This window comes from Aspergillus ibericus (genome assembly GCF_003184845.1).
Source record: "Aspergillus ibericus CBS 121593 unplaced genomic scaffold BO80scaffold_8, whole genome shotgun sequence".
Lineage (NCBI taxonomy): Eukaryota > Fungi > Ascomycota > Eurotiomycetes > Eurotiales > Aspergillaceae > Aspergillus > Aspergillus ibericus.
The window spans coordinates 75,541-90,273 of record NW_020292106.1 but is presented as its reverse complement, the minus strand read 5'-3'; the positions used below and the strand labels follow the sequence as shown (position 1 = coordinate 90,273).

At 52.4% G+C, this 14,733-nt stretch overlaps 9 protein-coding genes and 1 non-coding gene across 10 annotated transcripts; 5 read left to right on the top strand and 5 right to left on the bottom strand.

Moving 5' to 3' along the window:
• Positions 1-17: 17 nt before the first annotated feature.
• On the bottom strand, positions 18-1,451 carry BO80DRAFT_349179 (uncharacterized protein; the record flags this gene model as incomplete). Its single annotated transcript, XM_025715492.1, has 7 exons — positions 18-337; positions 385-467; positions 543-610; positions 666-983; positions 1,030-1,127; positions 1,179-1,215; positions 1,284-1,451. 7 exons carry the CDS (start codon positions 1,449-1,451, stop codon positions 18-20), a joined length of 1,092 nt encoding a protein of 363 aa, XP_025578028.1.
• A 331-nt stretch (positions 1,452-1,782) lies between these two features.
• On the top strand, positions 1,783-2,015 carry BO80DRAFT_442282 (uncharacterized protein; the record flags this gene model as incomplete). The annotated part of the gene is made up of 2 exons (XM_025721256.1): positions 1,783-1,861; positions 1,924-2,015. 2 exons carry the CDS (start codon positions 1,783-1,785, stop codon positions 2,013-2,015), a joined length of 171 nt encoding a protein of 56 aa, XP_025578027.1.
• Positions 2,016-2,615: 600 nt separating this feature from the next.
• Positions 2,616-3,215, top strand: BO80DRAFT_348991 (uncharacterized protein; the record flags this gene model as incomplete). Its single annotated transcript, XM_025715480.1, has 1 exon — positions 2,616-3,215. A coding segment is annotated over one exon (600 nt), but the record flags the coding sequence as incomplete, so codon positions are not given.
• Positions 3,216-4,351: 1,136 nt separating this feature from the next.
• BO80DRAFT_462394 (flavin monoamine oxidase family protein) lies at positions 4,352-6,103 on the bottom strand (the record flags this gene model as incomplete). The annotated part of the gene is made up of 4 exons (XM_025722508.1): positions 4,352-5,338; positions 5,430-5,752; positions 5,800-5,877; positions 6,079-6,103. 4 exons carry the CDS (start codon positions 6,101-6,103, stop codon positions 4,352-4,354), a joined length of 1,413 nt encoding a protein of 470 aa, XP_025578025.1.
• Positions 6,104-6,484: 381 nt separating this feature from the next.
• On the top strand, positions 6,485-7,028 carry BO80DRAFT_442279 (uncharacterized protein; the record flags this gene model as incomplete). Its single annotated transcript, XM_025721255.1, has 3 exons — positions 6,485-6,724; positions 6,784-6,830; positions 6,881-7,028. 3 exons carry the CDS (start codon positions 6,485-6,487, stop codon positions 7,026-7,028), a joined length of 435 nt encoding a protein of 144 aa, XP_025578024.1.
• A 184-nt stretch (positions 7,029-7,212) lies between these two features.
• Positions 7,213-8,798, bottom strand: BO80DRAFT_400754 (kinase-like protein). The gene is made up of 5 exons (XM_025717537.1): positions 8,520-8,798; positions 8,136-8,464; positions 7,779-8,080; positions 7,511-7,673; positions 7,213-7,462 (listed from the first exon to the last, which is right to left on the bottom strand). Exons 1-5 carry the CDS (start codon positions 8,786-8,788, stop codon positions 7,284-7,286), a joined length of 1,242 nt encoding a protein of 413 aa, XP_025578023.1. The 5' UTR covers positions 8,789-8,798; the 3' UTR covers positions 7,213-7,283.
• A 232-nt stretch (positions 8,799-9,030) lies between these two features.
• On the top strand, positions 9,031-9,104 carry BO80DRAFT_t85. The gene has a single exon. It is a non-coding gene; the product is annotated as a tRNA-Ile (tRNA).
• A 705-nt stretch (positions 9,105-9,809) lies between these two features.
• On the bottom strand, positions 9,810-10,706 carry BO80DRAFT_267784 (uncharacterized protein). Its single transcript, XM_025714806.1, has 3 exons — positions 10,632-10,706; positions 10,363-10,575; positions 9,810-10,300 (listed from the first exon to the last, which is right to left on the bottom strand). Exons 1-3 carry the CDS (start codon positions 10,642-10,644, stop codon positions 9,903-9,905), a joined length of 624 nt encoding a protein of 207 aa, XP_025578022.1. The 5' UTR covers positions 10,645-10,706; the 3' UTR covers positions 9,810-9,902.
• A 1-nt stretch (position 10,707) lies between these two features.
• lcp5 (small subunit rRNA maturation protein LCP5) lies at positions 10,708-12,110 on the bottom strand. Its single transcript, XM_025714807.1, has one exon. It carries the CDS (start codon positions 12,060-12,062, stop codon positions 10,914-10,916), a length of 1,149 nt encoding a protein of 382 aa, XP_025578021.1. The 5' UTR covers positions 12,063-12,110; the 3' UTR covers positions 10,708-10,913.
• Positions 12,111-12,220: 110 nt separating this feature from the next.
• On the top strand, positions 12,221-14,539 carry BO80DRAFT_267677 (transmembrane 9 family protein). The gene is made up of 5 exons (XM_025714805.1): positions 12,221-12,344; positions 12,415-13,524; positions 13,569-13,906; positions 13,950-14,385; positions 14,431-14,539. Exons 2-5 carry the CDS (start codon positions 12,426-12,428, stop codon positions 14,496-14,498), a joined length of 1,941 nt encoding a protein of 646 aa, XP_025578020.1. The 5' UTR covers positions 12,221-12,344; positions 12,415-12,425; the 3' UTR covers positions 14,499-14,539.
• Positions 14,540-14,733: the final 194 nt, after the last annotated feature.

The window sequence follows — 14,733 nt, the reverse complement described above, 5'->3', positions numbered from 1 at the left end:
TATTAGACATGGTAAGCTCAGGCTGTCCAGCCCGTCTCCGCATCATTGGCCCGGCGGCCCTGACCCCGGTTCATTTCGATCAGCGGCACCACTTGCGACGACTGGCTTTTCTGCTGCACCAAGGTGGAGCCCATGGAGCTAGACATCCGTTTCTTCCGGCCGTGACTCTCGACCGGGGTGCTTTCCGGCCAGGAGGGCAGGCTCGTCCCCGGCCGCGGACAGAGGGCCGACAGGGCTTTTTTCCACGCCGTGTGGAGTCGCATGGTCGGCAGACAGGACGCAATCAAGGCTAGCCCCGACTCAATCATACTCCAGTACAGTAGGATAGTCAGGGTCTCTATCGGAGCGTTAGTAGTGTCCGACCGTGGATGAAGGGAAGCGTACGGTCCACGTCGGTATGTGCCGCATATCCTCCGTTGGTGATCTGACCCTGAACAATGAGTCGCACAACGGCCGCTGCCAGCGATCTGATAGTCCATTCATCAGGTTAGGTCTCAGCTCTGCCAGCAGAGTACTTATATGATTGCCAGTAGAGTACTTACATGGTTGCCAGTAGGAGAACACCCGTCGCGGCGAGTTTGCGCCCGAATTTCATTTGCGTCCGCCAGACCTAAAACAAGGACAGGATCAGGCAGGTTGACCAGGGCAGTCCAACTCAAACTCACCATCGGCACGGGTAAAATCCAGACCAGCACATCCGTGATCAGGTCGGTAATCATCATCGCTTCCAGGCGTGCATTAGTGTTGCAGCTGCCAATTTCCCCCAACGGCCCCCACGGATAGGCAAAGTGCCGTCCACAGCCAAAGATGGTGGCAAAGAAGAAGGCGAGCGTCCAGAGCGTGCACAGACCGATCAGAATCCAGCTAAGCATCCCAAAGACCCTCTCTTGACCCACGGCAAAGATCCGACGGTAGAGAAAGAGAGAGCTTAGCTTGATCAGTCCGTTGGCCGGGGTCATCACCACCCAAGTAATCCAATCCACCTGGGAAATTTAGCGGATGCGCCACGAGTGGGGAAGACCGCTGTACCAGCTCGACGATTCTCTGAGGTCTCGACAGTTCTGTCAATTCGGCCTCTTCGCTCGAATAGGGTGGAGTGGAGTAGCCCAATGCATGTTCGACGCCTCCTAGTCACATGCATGTCAATCCTGACCATTCCGAGGGATGAGGGCTCGCACCGTAAACCTGCACAGCACCCATGCCTATCACAAAGACCTAGTTTCTCCGAGGGTTAGAATGATTCCTTTGCCAGTGGAAGGATGACAGTGAAGAGGGGAACAGACTAGTGCTACCAGGATCAACCAATCGTCGACTCCAATGGATCTCTCATTCTTCCAGCGAAGAGCAAACCGAACCCCGACGCTGAGAATGCCCACACATGGTAGAGCAATGGCCGCGGCCAATACTGCGCTCGCGGGGACAAAGGAAATGGACAACTCGTTGGTGGACATTCTGATGCTGGAGATGAATGCCACTGATAATCCGGACATCATGACAATCGGAGCCTTTTAACCACACCAAGCTTATGGGGGCCTATTTGGCCCCCAACGATAGGCGACATGAACAAATGCGAGACTAGTAAACCGGCCGTCTGATGGCGCAAAGTGAGGGGAAGCAGGAACGGTAGGGGCTCAGGTCCGACAGATGCATATAAGAATGACAAGGAGGACATTGGGGGCCGGAAACGATCATCGCTGTACGCCACCGTCAGCTGTCTCTTGTCATCTGGCTTCTACCTTTGACTTTCGTGTTAGCAATTAAATCACCCTCTCCACAGTCACCATGGCGACTATCTATAAATTCCTGTCCCTTTTCTGCCTGTTGGCTACCGCTATTGCCCTTCCTGTGGATACCGATACCGGTTGGTTCTTCTCTTTTTCTTACTTTCAGTAATCCCCTTGAACGATGCTGACATCAGGATAGCCGCCGGGGCATACCAATTGAGCGACGAGGCAAACTGGAAGGCCGAGATCCATGCGACTGGCGAGGAGCCCAGTCCTCAGAAGGACTTGTGAGGGGTCGTTGGATGCGGGATTGTGAAGGATATTCTTGGATCATGTATTGTAATCCGTACTGCCACTGAGCCATGGCGAGTAGCGTCCTGCAAGACAATATGGTAGCCAATCCACCCACTGATAAGAATAGACCCCTCCCACTTTACCACTGAATTATGCCACCCACCACTCCAGGGGTATATAACATCTAGCCCTGACTGGGATAAGTCTGTGCTCGGTCACCCCCGCAGCGCGTGACTTAAAAGGAAAACGCCTCGCCCCCAACCGTTTCAGCTCTTCATTGGTCTCCCCGTCTTTGCTTTCCAGCCATGAAGATCTCTGTGGGAAAGTATCTCCGGGTGCCAGTCTCAGAGCCTGTCAATGACCCGGAGAATGATGCTGATGAGACCACCACACACGGCTCACCCACCGCAAGACCTAGGAAACCCCTATCCCGAGTTCCCTTACTTCTCTCCATCCTAGCCAATATCCTTCTCATCGCCCTCCTTGCCCTACACTCCACCACGACATCCCCCTCCCCAGAGCGCTCCAAATACGGTAAGTCATCCCCCCCAACCCCGACCCAACCCCATCCCCCACTAACCCAACCCTTCCCCCCCAGCGGGCCTAACCCGCACCATCCCCCTCCCCTGGGGTCCCAACAACGCCATCAACACCACCGAGCAAGACACCCTCTGGGAGGCCACGAACTACGACCTCGGCAACATCGCCCTCTCCGACACCTACGCGCACGCCATGGGTCTCCCCCGAGCACAGCGCTTCCCCTGGGACCCCACGAAGGGCATCTACCTCATCAACGGCTACCACAACCTCCACTGCGTGAAGACCCTCCGCACCGCGCTGGTCGAATTCCACGACGCCCGTCCGCAAAGCTCCCCCTGGGACCACGTACAACACTGCCTCCTCGTCCTCCGTGACGAGATCCTGTGCAATGCGGACGATACACCCCGGTATACGGGGTTCCAGCCGGATCAGAAGAGCGGGCTGGGGCAGGTGCGCATGTGTCGCGATTTCGGGCAGTTGGAGCGCTGGGCGAAGAGCCAGACGGCGTGTTGGAGACATGTGGGGGATATTGCGGATGAGGGGTTTCGCGAGTTGGATCGGTATCGGTTTTGTCCGGAGGGGAGTGAGTATAAGGAGGTTAGTGAGACGATGTGGGTGAAGGGGGATTGGTGGCGGAAGTATAAGGATGGGTTGTGAGTTTATCATGGTGGCTTAGAGTAGTGGGTGGCTTTGTCACTTGTTGAATGGATAGGGCTGTAGATGTATTAGCTGGCCCACTGGTTCTCTTTGGTAGTAATGATGCTGCAGAATGATTGGACTGGCACACGAAAAGTAGTACGGACACTTGAGCCTGTCATAAATGGGATACCGATATAAAGTAATGCAGCTAATTGGATGATGTAACTATAGACATGGATCTATGCATGTAAGCATGGCATGAAGGAACTACCTACAGTCCCTGAATCACAGGCACCAGCAGCCCCCTATGTATCTGTTTACCGGGCCAGATCCCTACATAGACCACACCTAAGGACCCTGGCATAACTCTAGGGCATTAACAGCGCAGCTCCATTGCCATAAAGGTACTCTCCCTCTAGCATCGATCTTTTTATCATCTTAAACTGGTATATCAAATGTGGGGAAGAACGAATCGTAGCGCACTGCACTACGCTGTGTAGTATGTTTCTAATTGCGTGAAGAGTAAATGTCAAGCACGATGTAGTATTCTTGTACAGTAATTGGAATAGTAATAGAGAGGTTCATATAAATAGGTCAGCTGGAAAGCACCATATATATAAGTCCATATACAAGTTGGGAACTGCAAGTCAGGTGGTCACGTGTACCGATCTGCCCTAGAACATGAATGGGATAGCAACATCTACGCCGTCGCCACACCTGCGCTGGCAGCAGCCGTGCTAGTCGAAGCCATATCCTCCGAAGGAACGGCAGTCCACTGGGCATTATCTTCCGGCCGGCCACCATCAGCCCAGCACAAGCCGGAGGCCCCTCGTTTGATATACTATCTTCATATCTTGGTCAAAAGTGTTTTGCTTTCTCGTGCAACCGATCAATCTAGAGATCGGATGCATGCATCCAGGAACAGATATGATACTTCTTGAACGATGTATGTAATTCCCAACCCCTTCATTTTCATCGCATGGTATTAATATCAAAAGTGGTGTGAGCTGCGTATCCAATCGGGGGTATGGAAGATCCCCACGGAGATACAGTATGGTTTACGATTCTTGACCTTCAACTTATGCTCGTCTATAATATATACACATCCACAAGAAGAAGCAAAGAAACCATCAGATATTGATACTCTACTTATGTTAACACGCTTTCAACACCTCCCTAGTTACTCGATACGCATCCTCAAACGCCCCCGAAATAAACCCCCGCCAACCATCCGCAAAATCCGAGCCACAGAAATACACCCGTCCATGGGGCTTTCGTATCTCCTCATGATATTTTTCCAGAAACCCGGGACCACGGACCGGCATTACTCCGCCGGCGTACGGATCATCGGACCAGAGGTGGCCATAGGCAGAGTCTACTGTCACGCCTGCAGGCCGAAGTGTCTCCACAAGACGGATATTTTCGTCAGATCGGTCGAGGCTGATATCTGGATGAGCGAGTAAAGTAAGGAGGGTATGGTTGCCGTGGATGCCGTCGGTGAAGCTACTTGCGTAGGGCATATCTCCCTCGCAGGCGATGTTGAGTCCATTGTTGAGCTTGGTTGGGGTGTAGACGAGGAGTTTATCGGTTCGTGCAGGAGTGACGCCACTGGAGAATGCTTCTTGTCGGAGTGCTGAGAGCGGAGGGTCGAACACAATCGAGGAAATGACATTAATCGGGACTGTTGAGATGACAGCCTCGGAAGAATACCGATCCCCATTCTTCAAAGTGACACTGACAGGGAACTCGCCATCACTCTGCTTTATCGACGACACAGGAGACCCAAAGATCCGATCCCCCTTGTACTCTTCAAGAATGGCAAGCGCAAAAGCAGTAGTGCCTTCCGCGAGCTTATACTTCATAGTCGCTGGCTCCATCATGCCCGGATCAAAGTTGCACAATGCATGGACGCGAAGCACTTCCATGAACGAGGTCTTTTCCAGCGGTACCCCGTAGAATGAAGCAAGATGCGCTTTCAGCATTGCTTTCTCCTCCTGAGTAAGTCCATCAAGCTGCGCGACTCGATCTTCAATGCTCAGTTTATCCACGTCCAAATACTCGGCATTCTGCTTCACGCTCGCTTCCAGGTTAAATGGAAACGGTATCACACTGCGACCGCCCTGTCCATCCACGTCAAAGAACTTTTCTTATGAGTCCTTCAAGGCGTTCCATCATTGCTCGTCCTTCGGCTGGGTCCTGTGCTCTGGCGGGTTCAGCCCTCGATGCTTTAACCACGACTTCACAATCCTCACCGCCCGCCACCGTCTCTTCAAACTCGTCCATTCCGTATTGTTGCAACTCGCTAAACACATGCGGTTGCTGCCAGTGCACCCATGTCCCGCCCATCTCGACCTGCGTGTCTGGTCCGGTAGGTACGGTCCAACAGCGTCCGCCAATGCGGTCGCGAGCTTCAATGAGAAGGGTCTTTTTGCCTCGGAATGAGAGGTCCCGCGCGGCGGTTAGTCCGGCAAAGCCAGCCCCGATGATAATCACATCGTAGGTTGGGGAGAGGTCGGGTTTGGGGGTGGAGGGGACGATGGCCGCGGTGGGTAATCCTTGTATGGTTAGTATTTTATGATGGTGGTGGGAGATGTGTACATACCATACTGGAAGCCGTATTTTGTGGTCCAGTGGAAGCCTTCTTGTGATTGTTTTATTTTGCGTCTATAGATATGTTGGTCTGGGAATATGGAAATAGTGATGAGGCCGTTAGAGGGTGATATTTATACCAAGGTGCTCAGTGAGAACCAAGCTCGGTTTCCGCGGCCTCCGTGGTTTCCGCTTGTGCCGGGCCCGAGACTTACTACTGTAATAGAGGATGAATTTATATGGTTCTTAAATGCACGGGCTTGGATTGAGACTTGTTAGAAAGTTTGGCAACAATCCACGGTTTCTAGGGAGAGCATTGTTCCGAGGTGGAGAATGTGGCCTCGGAATTGTCCATACAGACCAAATTAAATATTGCACTGACATACATTATTCAGATATTCATTATAGATATTACTCTCAGTTCAGTTGAGTTGCGCCTGAGTAGAATGCCATCGAACCGAAACAGGTACATGAAGCGAGATCCCAGAAGGAGTGAATCCCCCGCAATGGTACGAGAGCGATACCTCAAGCGTATAATAACGAGAGACAAGGCAGGAGTCAAAGCCAGGAACGAACGTTTTCCCATCCGGGAGAATGATAGGCACGACGATTTCTGCCTCGTAGTGAATGTCCTGAGTGTGTGATTCGGTATGCAGTGTCCATTGTTTCTCTCCAGCTGGCGATGTGCTAAAATCAGGATGGTCGACATGTGTATCATTCTTGACCCATTTAACAGAAGAGATATTCCTAGTAGGAAAGACCGTATGGTTGACATCAACGCAGTGTTGGCTTTCCGGACAGCTGGATTCGCTTGGTGGCCCGCTCCATGCGCAACCACACGCCGTCTCTACCAGCTCATCGGAAAAACAAACATAACCGATATACCCCCGGAATGGGTATCCCCTGCCTATGACGTTCTAGAAATGGAGGAGAATGCTGTACGTCATGTATCATTCATCACCCCCGACTAATTGATCTAATCTAACTCATCACTAAGCCCATGAAATCCAACCAGGATCCGAATTTCAAGAATGCGGAGATCCGGTACCCTGAGCCCTTCCCAGATGCTGCTCTTGACTAATTGCGGTTTCTAGAGGCTCCGAGCCTCATTATTCTCATGATGACCCGACGGATGATCAAGAGGTGATTTCGGTTCGGATCAAGGATGAGAAAATGAAGACGTTGCGGAGATTGCATATACATAAAGATGGGTCGGTTAAGAGGGTGGATGGTCAGGGTTAGGTTGGGAATGGAGGTTGGTTGTTGGAAGGTAGGGGTTTGGTTTGAGTATTACTATTTGGGCAACGCTATGCTTGGTTAGTCGGGATGGTTGGGTGGGTTTATATATGTGGGATGTATATGCTAGACACCGCAGTTGTTTCTGGTGGGATCATCGTTCAAATTGTGATATTCGATCTTATCAATCATTCCATACGCCTGCAAACCAGAGCTAATCATCTATCATATCGTGGCCCTACTCGCCAGCAAGCAGAGTGGTCAAGGCGACCGTAGCCAGGGATCATCTAACAGCTCCCGCGCCGATGCTCTTTCCTCGGGGTTCCATGTGAGCATCTTGCGCAGGAAGTGTAGGAACAACTGCTGGGATTCACCGTCTAGGTTTCCTTCAAGCTTTTCGAATGATACAGGAGGGATGTCAATGGTTCCCTTCCATTGTCCTATTGAACAATCAGTAGGCTTTTCTCGGATGACCAGGCGGTACATACCCTCACTGTCGAAAAAATCAGCCGCATAGACACTGTTCTGCATCATTTCTTTCGGCGGTGATCCCATAATGGCGATCATTTCGGCGAGATGGTGACCATCGGATGGTTTCTTATCTGGATCTCGAGCGTAAAATAGATGTCCTTGCTGAAAGAGATCCCATGTCTGTCCCATAGTTAGTAAGGTTGCAATATTCGCGAGACGAGTCACTAGAAGTCAATAGAATAACATCGAAGTCAAGCTACACCGAACAAGGGCGGGGGGGAATACCAGCACTCCGACATTCCAGATGTCAACCTTTTCGTTCCACGGCATTCGCAAGAGCACCTCGGGAGCGCGATAAATATAGGGCTGAATGTCTCCAGAGTACGTCTGCGCCCCAAAACGAGCCTGACCAAAATCACACAGCGTAGGACGGCCATGTTGCTTGGTTTTCTTGAGCTTGCGAGAAGCGTAGATCACGCGATCTCCGGCGATTTTCCGCGAGCTCGGGTTTGATTTCTCCTCCTCTTCGAAGTCGCTCAAGATTGAATTGTCTTCAATAGCCATCATGATATTCCTTTCTTGGATATCTGGGAAAATCTCAATAAGGGGTCTTCTTTAGGTATAAAGAGTGGATTATCATACCTGCATGGATAATCCCAGCCTCTGTATGCAGGTAATCAAGCGCAAGAAGAAGATGCACCAGGGTCAACTTGACTATCTTCTCGGGCAGCACCTTAGCCCTCAGTTGGGTGCGAAAATCATACAGACTCATCCCCAAAGGCGGATGAACAAGGCACCTGAAATTGCCCTCGGTAGAAGTAATCTGAAAGCTATCCAGTGCTTTCCGAATGAGCCTAGCACCAGCATGATCGGCTATGCTGAGGGAATTCAGATGGGAGTAGGCTTCTGTCTCTCTTTGACCTTCTTCCGAATTGCGCTCGAATACCTTCAGTGTAACATAAGCATGCTGCCTAGGATCAAATGAGCTTCTTTGCGCGTCGCTGCCGAACTATAGGGTATGCTGACTGTAGGTCCCTGCACAACCAAACGGTTGAATATCCCCCATAGCCTAACTTACCGATCACCTGGTACCTCGACTGGAAGACTTCACCGATTTTCACGGGATAAAAGTCACTGGGCGAGTACCATGACAGGGTTTCTTCTTCGAGCTTCTCAGCTGGATTGAGGAGAGAGAAGTTTGATTGTGAGAACTCGCGCACTGGCGATGCCGGACGTTGAGCCCAGGGTCGCCAGGTCAAGAGTTGCCTTGACAGTCGTGATGATAGACGGAACATTGGCGCTATGGTGAGAAGCTAGGAAGGAATACTACTGCCGGGCGATAGAATACGCGACCTTGTGTCGGACCCGGCCAAGGCGACTAATGCAAGATGACTCAGCAATACAGCATCACATGATCTATATTCAGTCATGTGCACGTGGTGATATTGAATGATTAGATCTACATAGTACCAAGCGATAGAGCTATGCTGTAAGGTTCTGATTGTATTGCATTAAAAGCGGCCCGTAGACATCAACTGGTCCCATAGCTCAGTTGGTTAGAGCGTAACGCTAATAACGTTAAAGTCGAGGGTTCGAGCCCCTCTGGGACCATCTTTTTTGCATTATTTTGCTCGTCTTTTTGCATCTCTTCTTGTGTTGCCCAAAAGGTGAGGTAGAGAGTCAAAGACCTGGTCTGGTCCTATTGTTGCTTTTTGGGTTGAGGTTGGTCAATTGTTACGGCTCCATAGGATGGGACGTAGCGAGGGAGGGAAGATCAACTTGTGAGAAATATCAATGAATCGATGGACGCTGCTATATTGAAAAGACATTGCGTGATACGATTAAGCATTTTGTTGTAATTAGATTGGCGTCCATTTATGCCCTGAAAGATAGAATGATAGCTATAAGCGTTGGGTGCACATGGATCAATGATGTTTAAGGGAGGCTACCCTAGATAAACCGACCATTCATTGATCATTACGATCAATATTGTCTGGGGAGTTATTTCTCTGAAGCAGTGCCATCTTCTTAGATGAGAACTCAAGCCGGAAGTATTACTAGGATGAATCGGCGCTTCCAGAAGAATTCGATATCAACCCCTTTGCCTATCGTAAAGATGTCACTCTAGCTTGACCACATCCATCTTATATGCTTGCTTCAATTCTCTGTTCAATAATACATAATTATATACAACGCCCACACTATATTAACTATTGTCCTTAGAGTCTAAGCATCGGAAACCCATAAAACAAGACCAAACATACCTGTCCCGCTGTATACTTGATCCATAACGCAACCCACAAGTGTAAAGCCGGACACTCCAGCAGGTTTGACACCCTCCCACGATCGAAACCATTCTATACACATCCCCTACCCCATTTATACATCCAAACCCAAGCGTATCAAAGTTTACAACCCAATCCACCCCCCCTTCTTCCCCCCATTTACCCTCCCCCTCTCACTCCCATTCCCCACAACCCTCCTCTCCTCCAACCACAAAACCGGCCAAAACACCACCACCCCAAGTACACAAAACACCGTCGCCAACAACTGCCACAGCACCACCACCAACCCGCCCCCCCACGGCGCCACAAACTTGACAAACTCAGACGTTTGGTAAAAGTCCTCCTGCCGCTTGATGTAGTATCGTTTGCCTTGGCCGGTGGTAGGGGTGCGGTTATCTTCGCTGTCTGTGGTGAGATCGAGGACCGTGGTCAGGGCGACGTTGGCGTGGTGGAAGGGGATTGCCCAGATGGAGAAGAGTTGGGTGATTTGGAGGTAGAGTTTTTGGTTGGGTTTGTCGTATGCTTTGATTCATCGTTAGTATTTGTTTGGGATTATGTGGGGCAGAGATAGGGAGGGAACTCACCCACGGAATGCACCTCCAGATCTATCCGCGGCGACATGATTTTATACCATTGGTAGATTCTCTCAATGAGCCAGCGACTCCCCGGGTACGGGTAGACGCGGCAGAACGGGTGGACGAAAGCTGCACTGGGGGTGAAGTATTTCTGGATCGTGCGTTGTTGGTCATCTGGCGGGGATTGGGTGAGGTGGTGGATGATGGTGGAGATTTCGGTGGCTGGATGTATATTAGTGGTGATGTATATAGATCGCGGGGGTGTGACCGGGACATACCTGGGTCTTCCATTTTGAAGTATCTTGTGTGAGGATATTGATGGTTACTGGGACTGGAAGAAGAGAGAGAGTATTTACAGCTCGGTGCAGGGGATGATATGGAAACTGGCTGGTGGTGATGATGTCATGGAGGTGGATGAAATCCCGGATGCGACGCTGCCACTCCGTCACTCATCCCACTGGGCCGTCAGGGGTTATCGTGCTGGGAATATGATTGGTTTATAATAGAACTGTATAAGATGAACTTTTCTGGTATCGTGCATACTAGGTAATGAAAATGAATCACCGCTTCCAGCTGTCCACCTTCTTGCGCCGCTTCTCGAAGATCTGGCCCACTCCCATTCCATCACCGCGCTGTCCGTCATCCAGCTTGCGCTTCCGACTCCGATCCAGCGCCGTCCCGCTTCCCCGCGCCCGCCGTGTGAGCTTTGTGATCCGATCGGCTCCTTCAGTAAGACCCTGCCAGTCCTCTCCGCCAAAGGTGTTGCTCGGTCCCTCGGCCCGCAGACGCTTGGCCCGATCCTTCTTGCTCTCCTTCGCCAGACGCACAAAGTTGGTTTCTTCGTATCGCGTCCGCTCGGCCTCGCGCTCCCGATCCTTCTTCGATTTCGTTTGTCGCCCACCGCGCACAATTGTACTCCCGATACTGGGCTCGGCCATCGGCGCGGACGACATCTCGGCGCTGACGAACTCATCGATGACGTTCGATCGGCGTGGCGCGCGCTCCCTCCGCTCCCGGCTCTCGGTGGTCGGTAGTGCCGTGGGCATGATCTTGGGCGGTCGGTAAATGCCGTCGCTGGGTGCTTGTCTGGTCGCCTTGTCCATGCGGGCCTCGGGTTCAACCTTCTTGGAGAACGAAGACACGTTGGGGCGGTATGCCATCTCATCGATGTCTTCCTCATCCTCATCCTCCTCATCCTCGCTGTCACCCTCGCTGTCGCTGCTACCATCCTCAGAGCCGGACGCCTCGTCCCGAGTTTTCTTATCCGCCTGGGTCTTCTTGGGGACTGCACCTCGCTCGGCCCGCTCGGCATCCTCGGCCGCCTTGATGACCTTGTCGACCTGGTACTTCAGCCGTCCTTCCAGGGGGCGCACACCACGATCCAAGTAGACACGTAGTTCGACGAGTTTCTTGACGATATCCTCCGGGAGCGATTCGTTCGTATCGGCGTCTTCGGTTGATGACTTGAGACCCCTTAGTTGGAAGATAACCAAGAAGACGAGGGTCTGCATGTAGGAGAGAAGGAGATCGGACTTGGTGTCAAGCAGGGAGATGCCATCCTGCGGCGGTTCAATCGACACATCGGAAGGCTCCTCTCGTTTCGTCTTGGGGAGGGAAGATCCCGTGTTGGTCAGACACGTCGTAAGAGTTTCGAGCAAATTGGAAATATTCTGCAAGCCCGAAGGCTCCTGAGAGACGGCGGCTGCCATGTTGCTATGCTGTGCTGTGCTGTAAGTTGCTGTCGCTGTGAGTTGGCGAGGGAAATTTTTACGGTAAGCCTTATCAGCACGTGGTGATACTCTTAGTCAGGACGCATCACGTGCGCCAAGGGCGCGAGCTGGCCTCAATGCAACCGGACAAGGCGTCCTCTTCCTGCAAAAGCCGGTTTCCGTCCAATTCCATTTTATATTTCTGATTTCTCTGAGCAGGTGGTTACGTCTGGACCACCATCCATGCGAGCTTGAGATTGCTTGTGGCGTGGAGCATAGACTGTAGGTTCCTGGAGCTTGGCTGCTTGGCTCTTGATCCGCCAGGACCACAACTAACGAGATCGCTGAATAGAGACACCCACTATGTGGTTCCCACGATCCTCGCCCATCGCTGCCCTCCTCCTCGCCCCCTCGCTATCCGCCGCTTTTTATCTCCCCGGTGTCGCTCCGACCTCCTACGATGAAGGCCAATCCGTGCCACTGTACGTCAACCATCTCACGCCCGGCCTAGCGCAGCAGGATGAACAGCTCCATTCCGTCTTCTCCTACGACTACTACCACCCGGCGTTCCGATTCTGTCCGCCGGCAGAGGGCCCGAAAGATGTTCGAGAGTCATTGGGAAGCATCCTGTTTGGAGACCGCATCCAGACGTCGCCGTTTGAGCTGCACATGGGCAAGAATGAGACCTGCAAGTCGGTCTGCGGTCAGGTCTCATTTGATGCCCGCAGTGCCAAGTTTGTGAACCGGAGGATCCAACAAGGATACAACATCAACTGGCTGGTTGATGGACTGCCTGGAGCGCAGATCAACATGGAGGCGGTGACGCAGACCAAGTTTTACAGCCCGGGTTTCGCTCTGGGGTCCATCAACGATGACGGACAGCCAATGGTGAACAACCACTTTGAGATCCTGATCGAGTATCACCGCGTTGGATACGGCAACCAGGACAAGTACCGTGTCGTGGGTGTTCTGGTGCAGCCCGAGTCTCGACGCAACTCCATGGTTCTGGAGGATGGCACCGCCCAATGTGACAGCGACGGGGTCGGCGTCACCCTCAGCGAGGATGGCGAGACCATGGTGACTTGGACGTACAGTGTGTATTGGCGGGAGTCGGAGACCGCGTGGGCCACTCGCTGGGACAAGTACCTGCATGTCTACGACCCGAAGATCCATTGGTTCTCGTTGATCAACTCGGCCGTGTTTGTGGTTTTCTTGGTCGCGATGGTGAGCATGATTCTGGTCAGAGCCCTGAAGAAGGATATCGCTCGGTACAACCGGCTGGATATGATCAACCTGGACGACTTTGACGGGACATCTGCGGCGGTGGAGGACGGTATCCAGGAAGACTCGGGCTGGAAGCTGGTGCACGGCGATGTGTTCCGGTCCCCCAAGTCTCCGTTGCTCCTGAGTGTGCTTGTCGGTAACGGAGCTCAGCTCTTTATGATGACGGGAGTGACTGTTGGTAAGTTAGCCCCTCATAATTACACCCTCCCGCTAACAGCTTAGTCTTCGCTCTCTTTGGCCTCCTGTCCCCCGCGAACCGTGGCTTCCTGGCGACCGCCATTCTTCTGATCTACACGCTGTTTGGATTCATTGGAGGCTACGTGTCGGCCCGGGTCTACAAGTCGCTAGGCGGTGAATCCTGGAAACGCAATATTATCATGACGCCCGTGCTGGTTCCCGCCCTCATCTTTGGCGTGTTCTTCCTCCTCAACCTGTTCGTCTGGGCCAAGGGCTCCAGCGGGGCCGTGCCGTTCGGTACCATGCTTGCCCTGGTGCTGATCTGGTTCGTGATCAGCGTGCCGCTGAGTGTTGCGGGTAGCTGGCTGGGATTCAAGCAGAGGGTATGTCTCCTACCATGTTCCGCGATGGTGCTAACTCTTGCAGGCCATTGAGGGTCCCACCAAGACCAACCAGATTCCCCGCCAGGTCCCTCCGATGACGGGCACGCTGCGCACCGTCCCGTCCCTGCTGCTGACCGGTATCCTCCCCTTTGGGGCGATCTTCGTGGAGCTCTACTTCATCATGACCTCGCTGTGGACCAACAAAATTTATTACATGTTCGGCTTCCTGTTCCTCTGCTACGGGCTGATGGTGATCACCTCGGCTGCCACGACGGTGCTGCTGGTGTACTTCCTGCTGTGCGCGGAGAACTACCGGTGGCACTGGCGGGCGTTTGCGGGAGCGGGCATGACGGGCAGCTATGTGTTCCTGAACGCGATCCTGTTCTGGATCACTCGAGTCAGCTTTGGCGGACTGACGGGGGCGGTGTTGTATGTGGGATACTCGGCCCTGATCGGATTTGTGGTCTTCATTTTGACCGGTAAGTGTGTGCTGTCCGCAGTGGTTTCATCACTAACCCGAGTAGGCTCCATTGGATTCTTCGCCAGTTGGGCGTTTGTTCAGCGCATCTATGGCTCCATCAAGGTCGACTAAGCGTCACGTTGACATCGTGATTCATTGCGGCGCGGCCCGCCCCCGGTCATCCGCTGCATTGCAGGGTATTTGCATCCTGATCTATAAAATCGGTTGGGTGATTTGGTTGATGTGCTTGTCTCGGATATCCCTGTATAGTTGCTTTGTTTGCGTGCGTTGCTTGACCGCTTTGATGTAATGGCATGAGTGTACATAGACGGATGGCGGAGTTGGGCGATAGGAATGCTGGACGCGC

Excerpts from the sequence above, each read along its gene's own strand:
- BO80DRAFT_400754 (XM_025717537.1), bottom strand. The coding sequence starts at position 8,788 with ATGTTCCGTCTATCATCACGACTGTCAAGGCAACTCTTGACCTGGCGA. Across the intron at positions 8,465-8,519 it reads TGGTTGTGCAGGGACCTACA|GCAGCATGCTTATGTTACAC; the intron begins GTCAGCATACCC and ends ATTTGATCCTAG. Across the intron at positions 7,674-7,778 it reads TCTGGAATGTCGGAGTGCTG|ACATGGGATCTCTTTCAGCA; the intron begins GTATTCCCCCCC and ends ACTATGGGACAG.
- BO80DRAFT_267784 (XM_025714806.1), bottom strand. Across the intron at positions 10,301-10,362 it reads TCTGGAGGTGCATTCCGTGG|CATACGACAAACCCAACCAA; the intron begins GTGAGTTCCCTC and ends GATGAATCAAAG.
- lcp5 (XM_025714807.1), bottom strand. The coding sequence starts at position 12,062 with ATGGCAGCCGCCGTCTCTCAGGAGCCTTCGGGCTTGCAGAATATTTCC.
- BO80DRAFT_267677 (XM_025714805.1), top strand. The coding sequence starts at position 12,426 with ATGTGGTTCCCACGATCCTCGCCCATCGCTGCCCTCCTCCTCGCCCCC. Across the intron at positions 13,907-13,949 it reads GGCTGGGATTCAAGCAGAGG|GCCATTGAGGGTCCCACCAA; the intron begins GTATGTCTCCTA and ends TAACTCTTGCAG. Across the intron at positions 14,386-14,430 it reads TGTGGTCTTCATTTTGACCG|GCTCCATTGGATTCTTCGCC; the intron begins GTAAGTGTGTGC and ends TAACCCGAGTAG.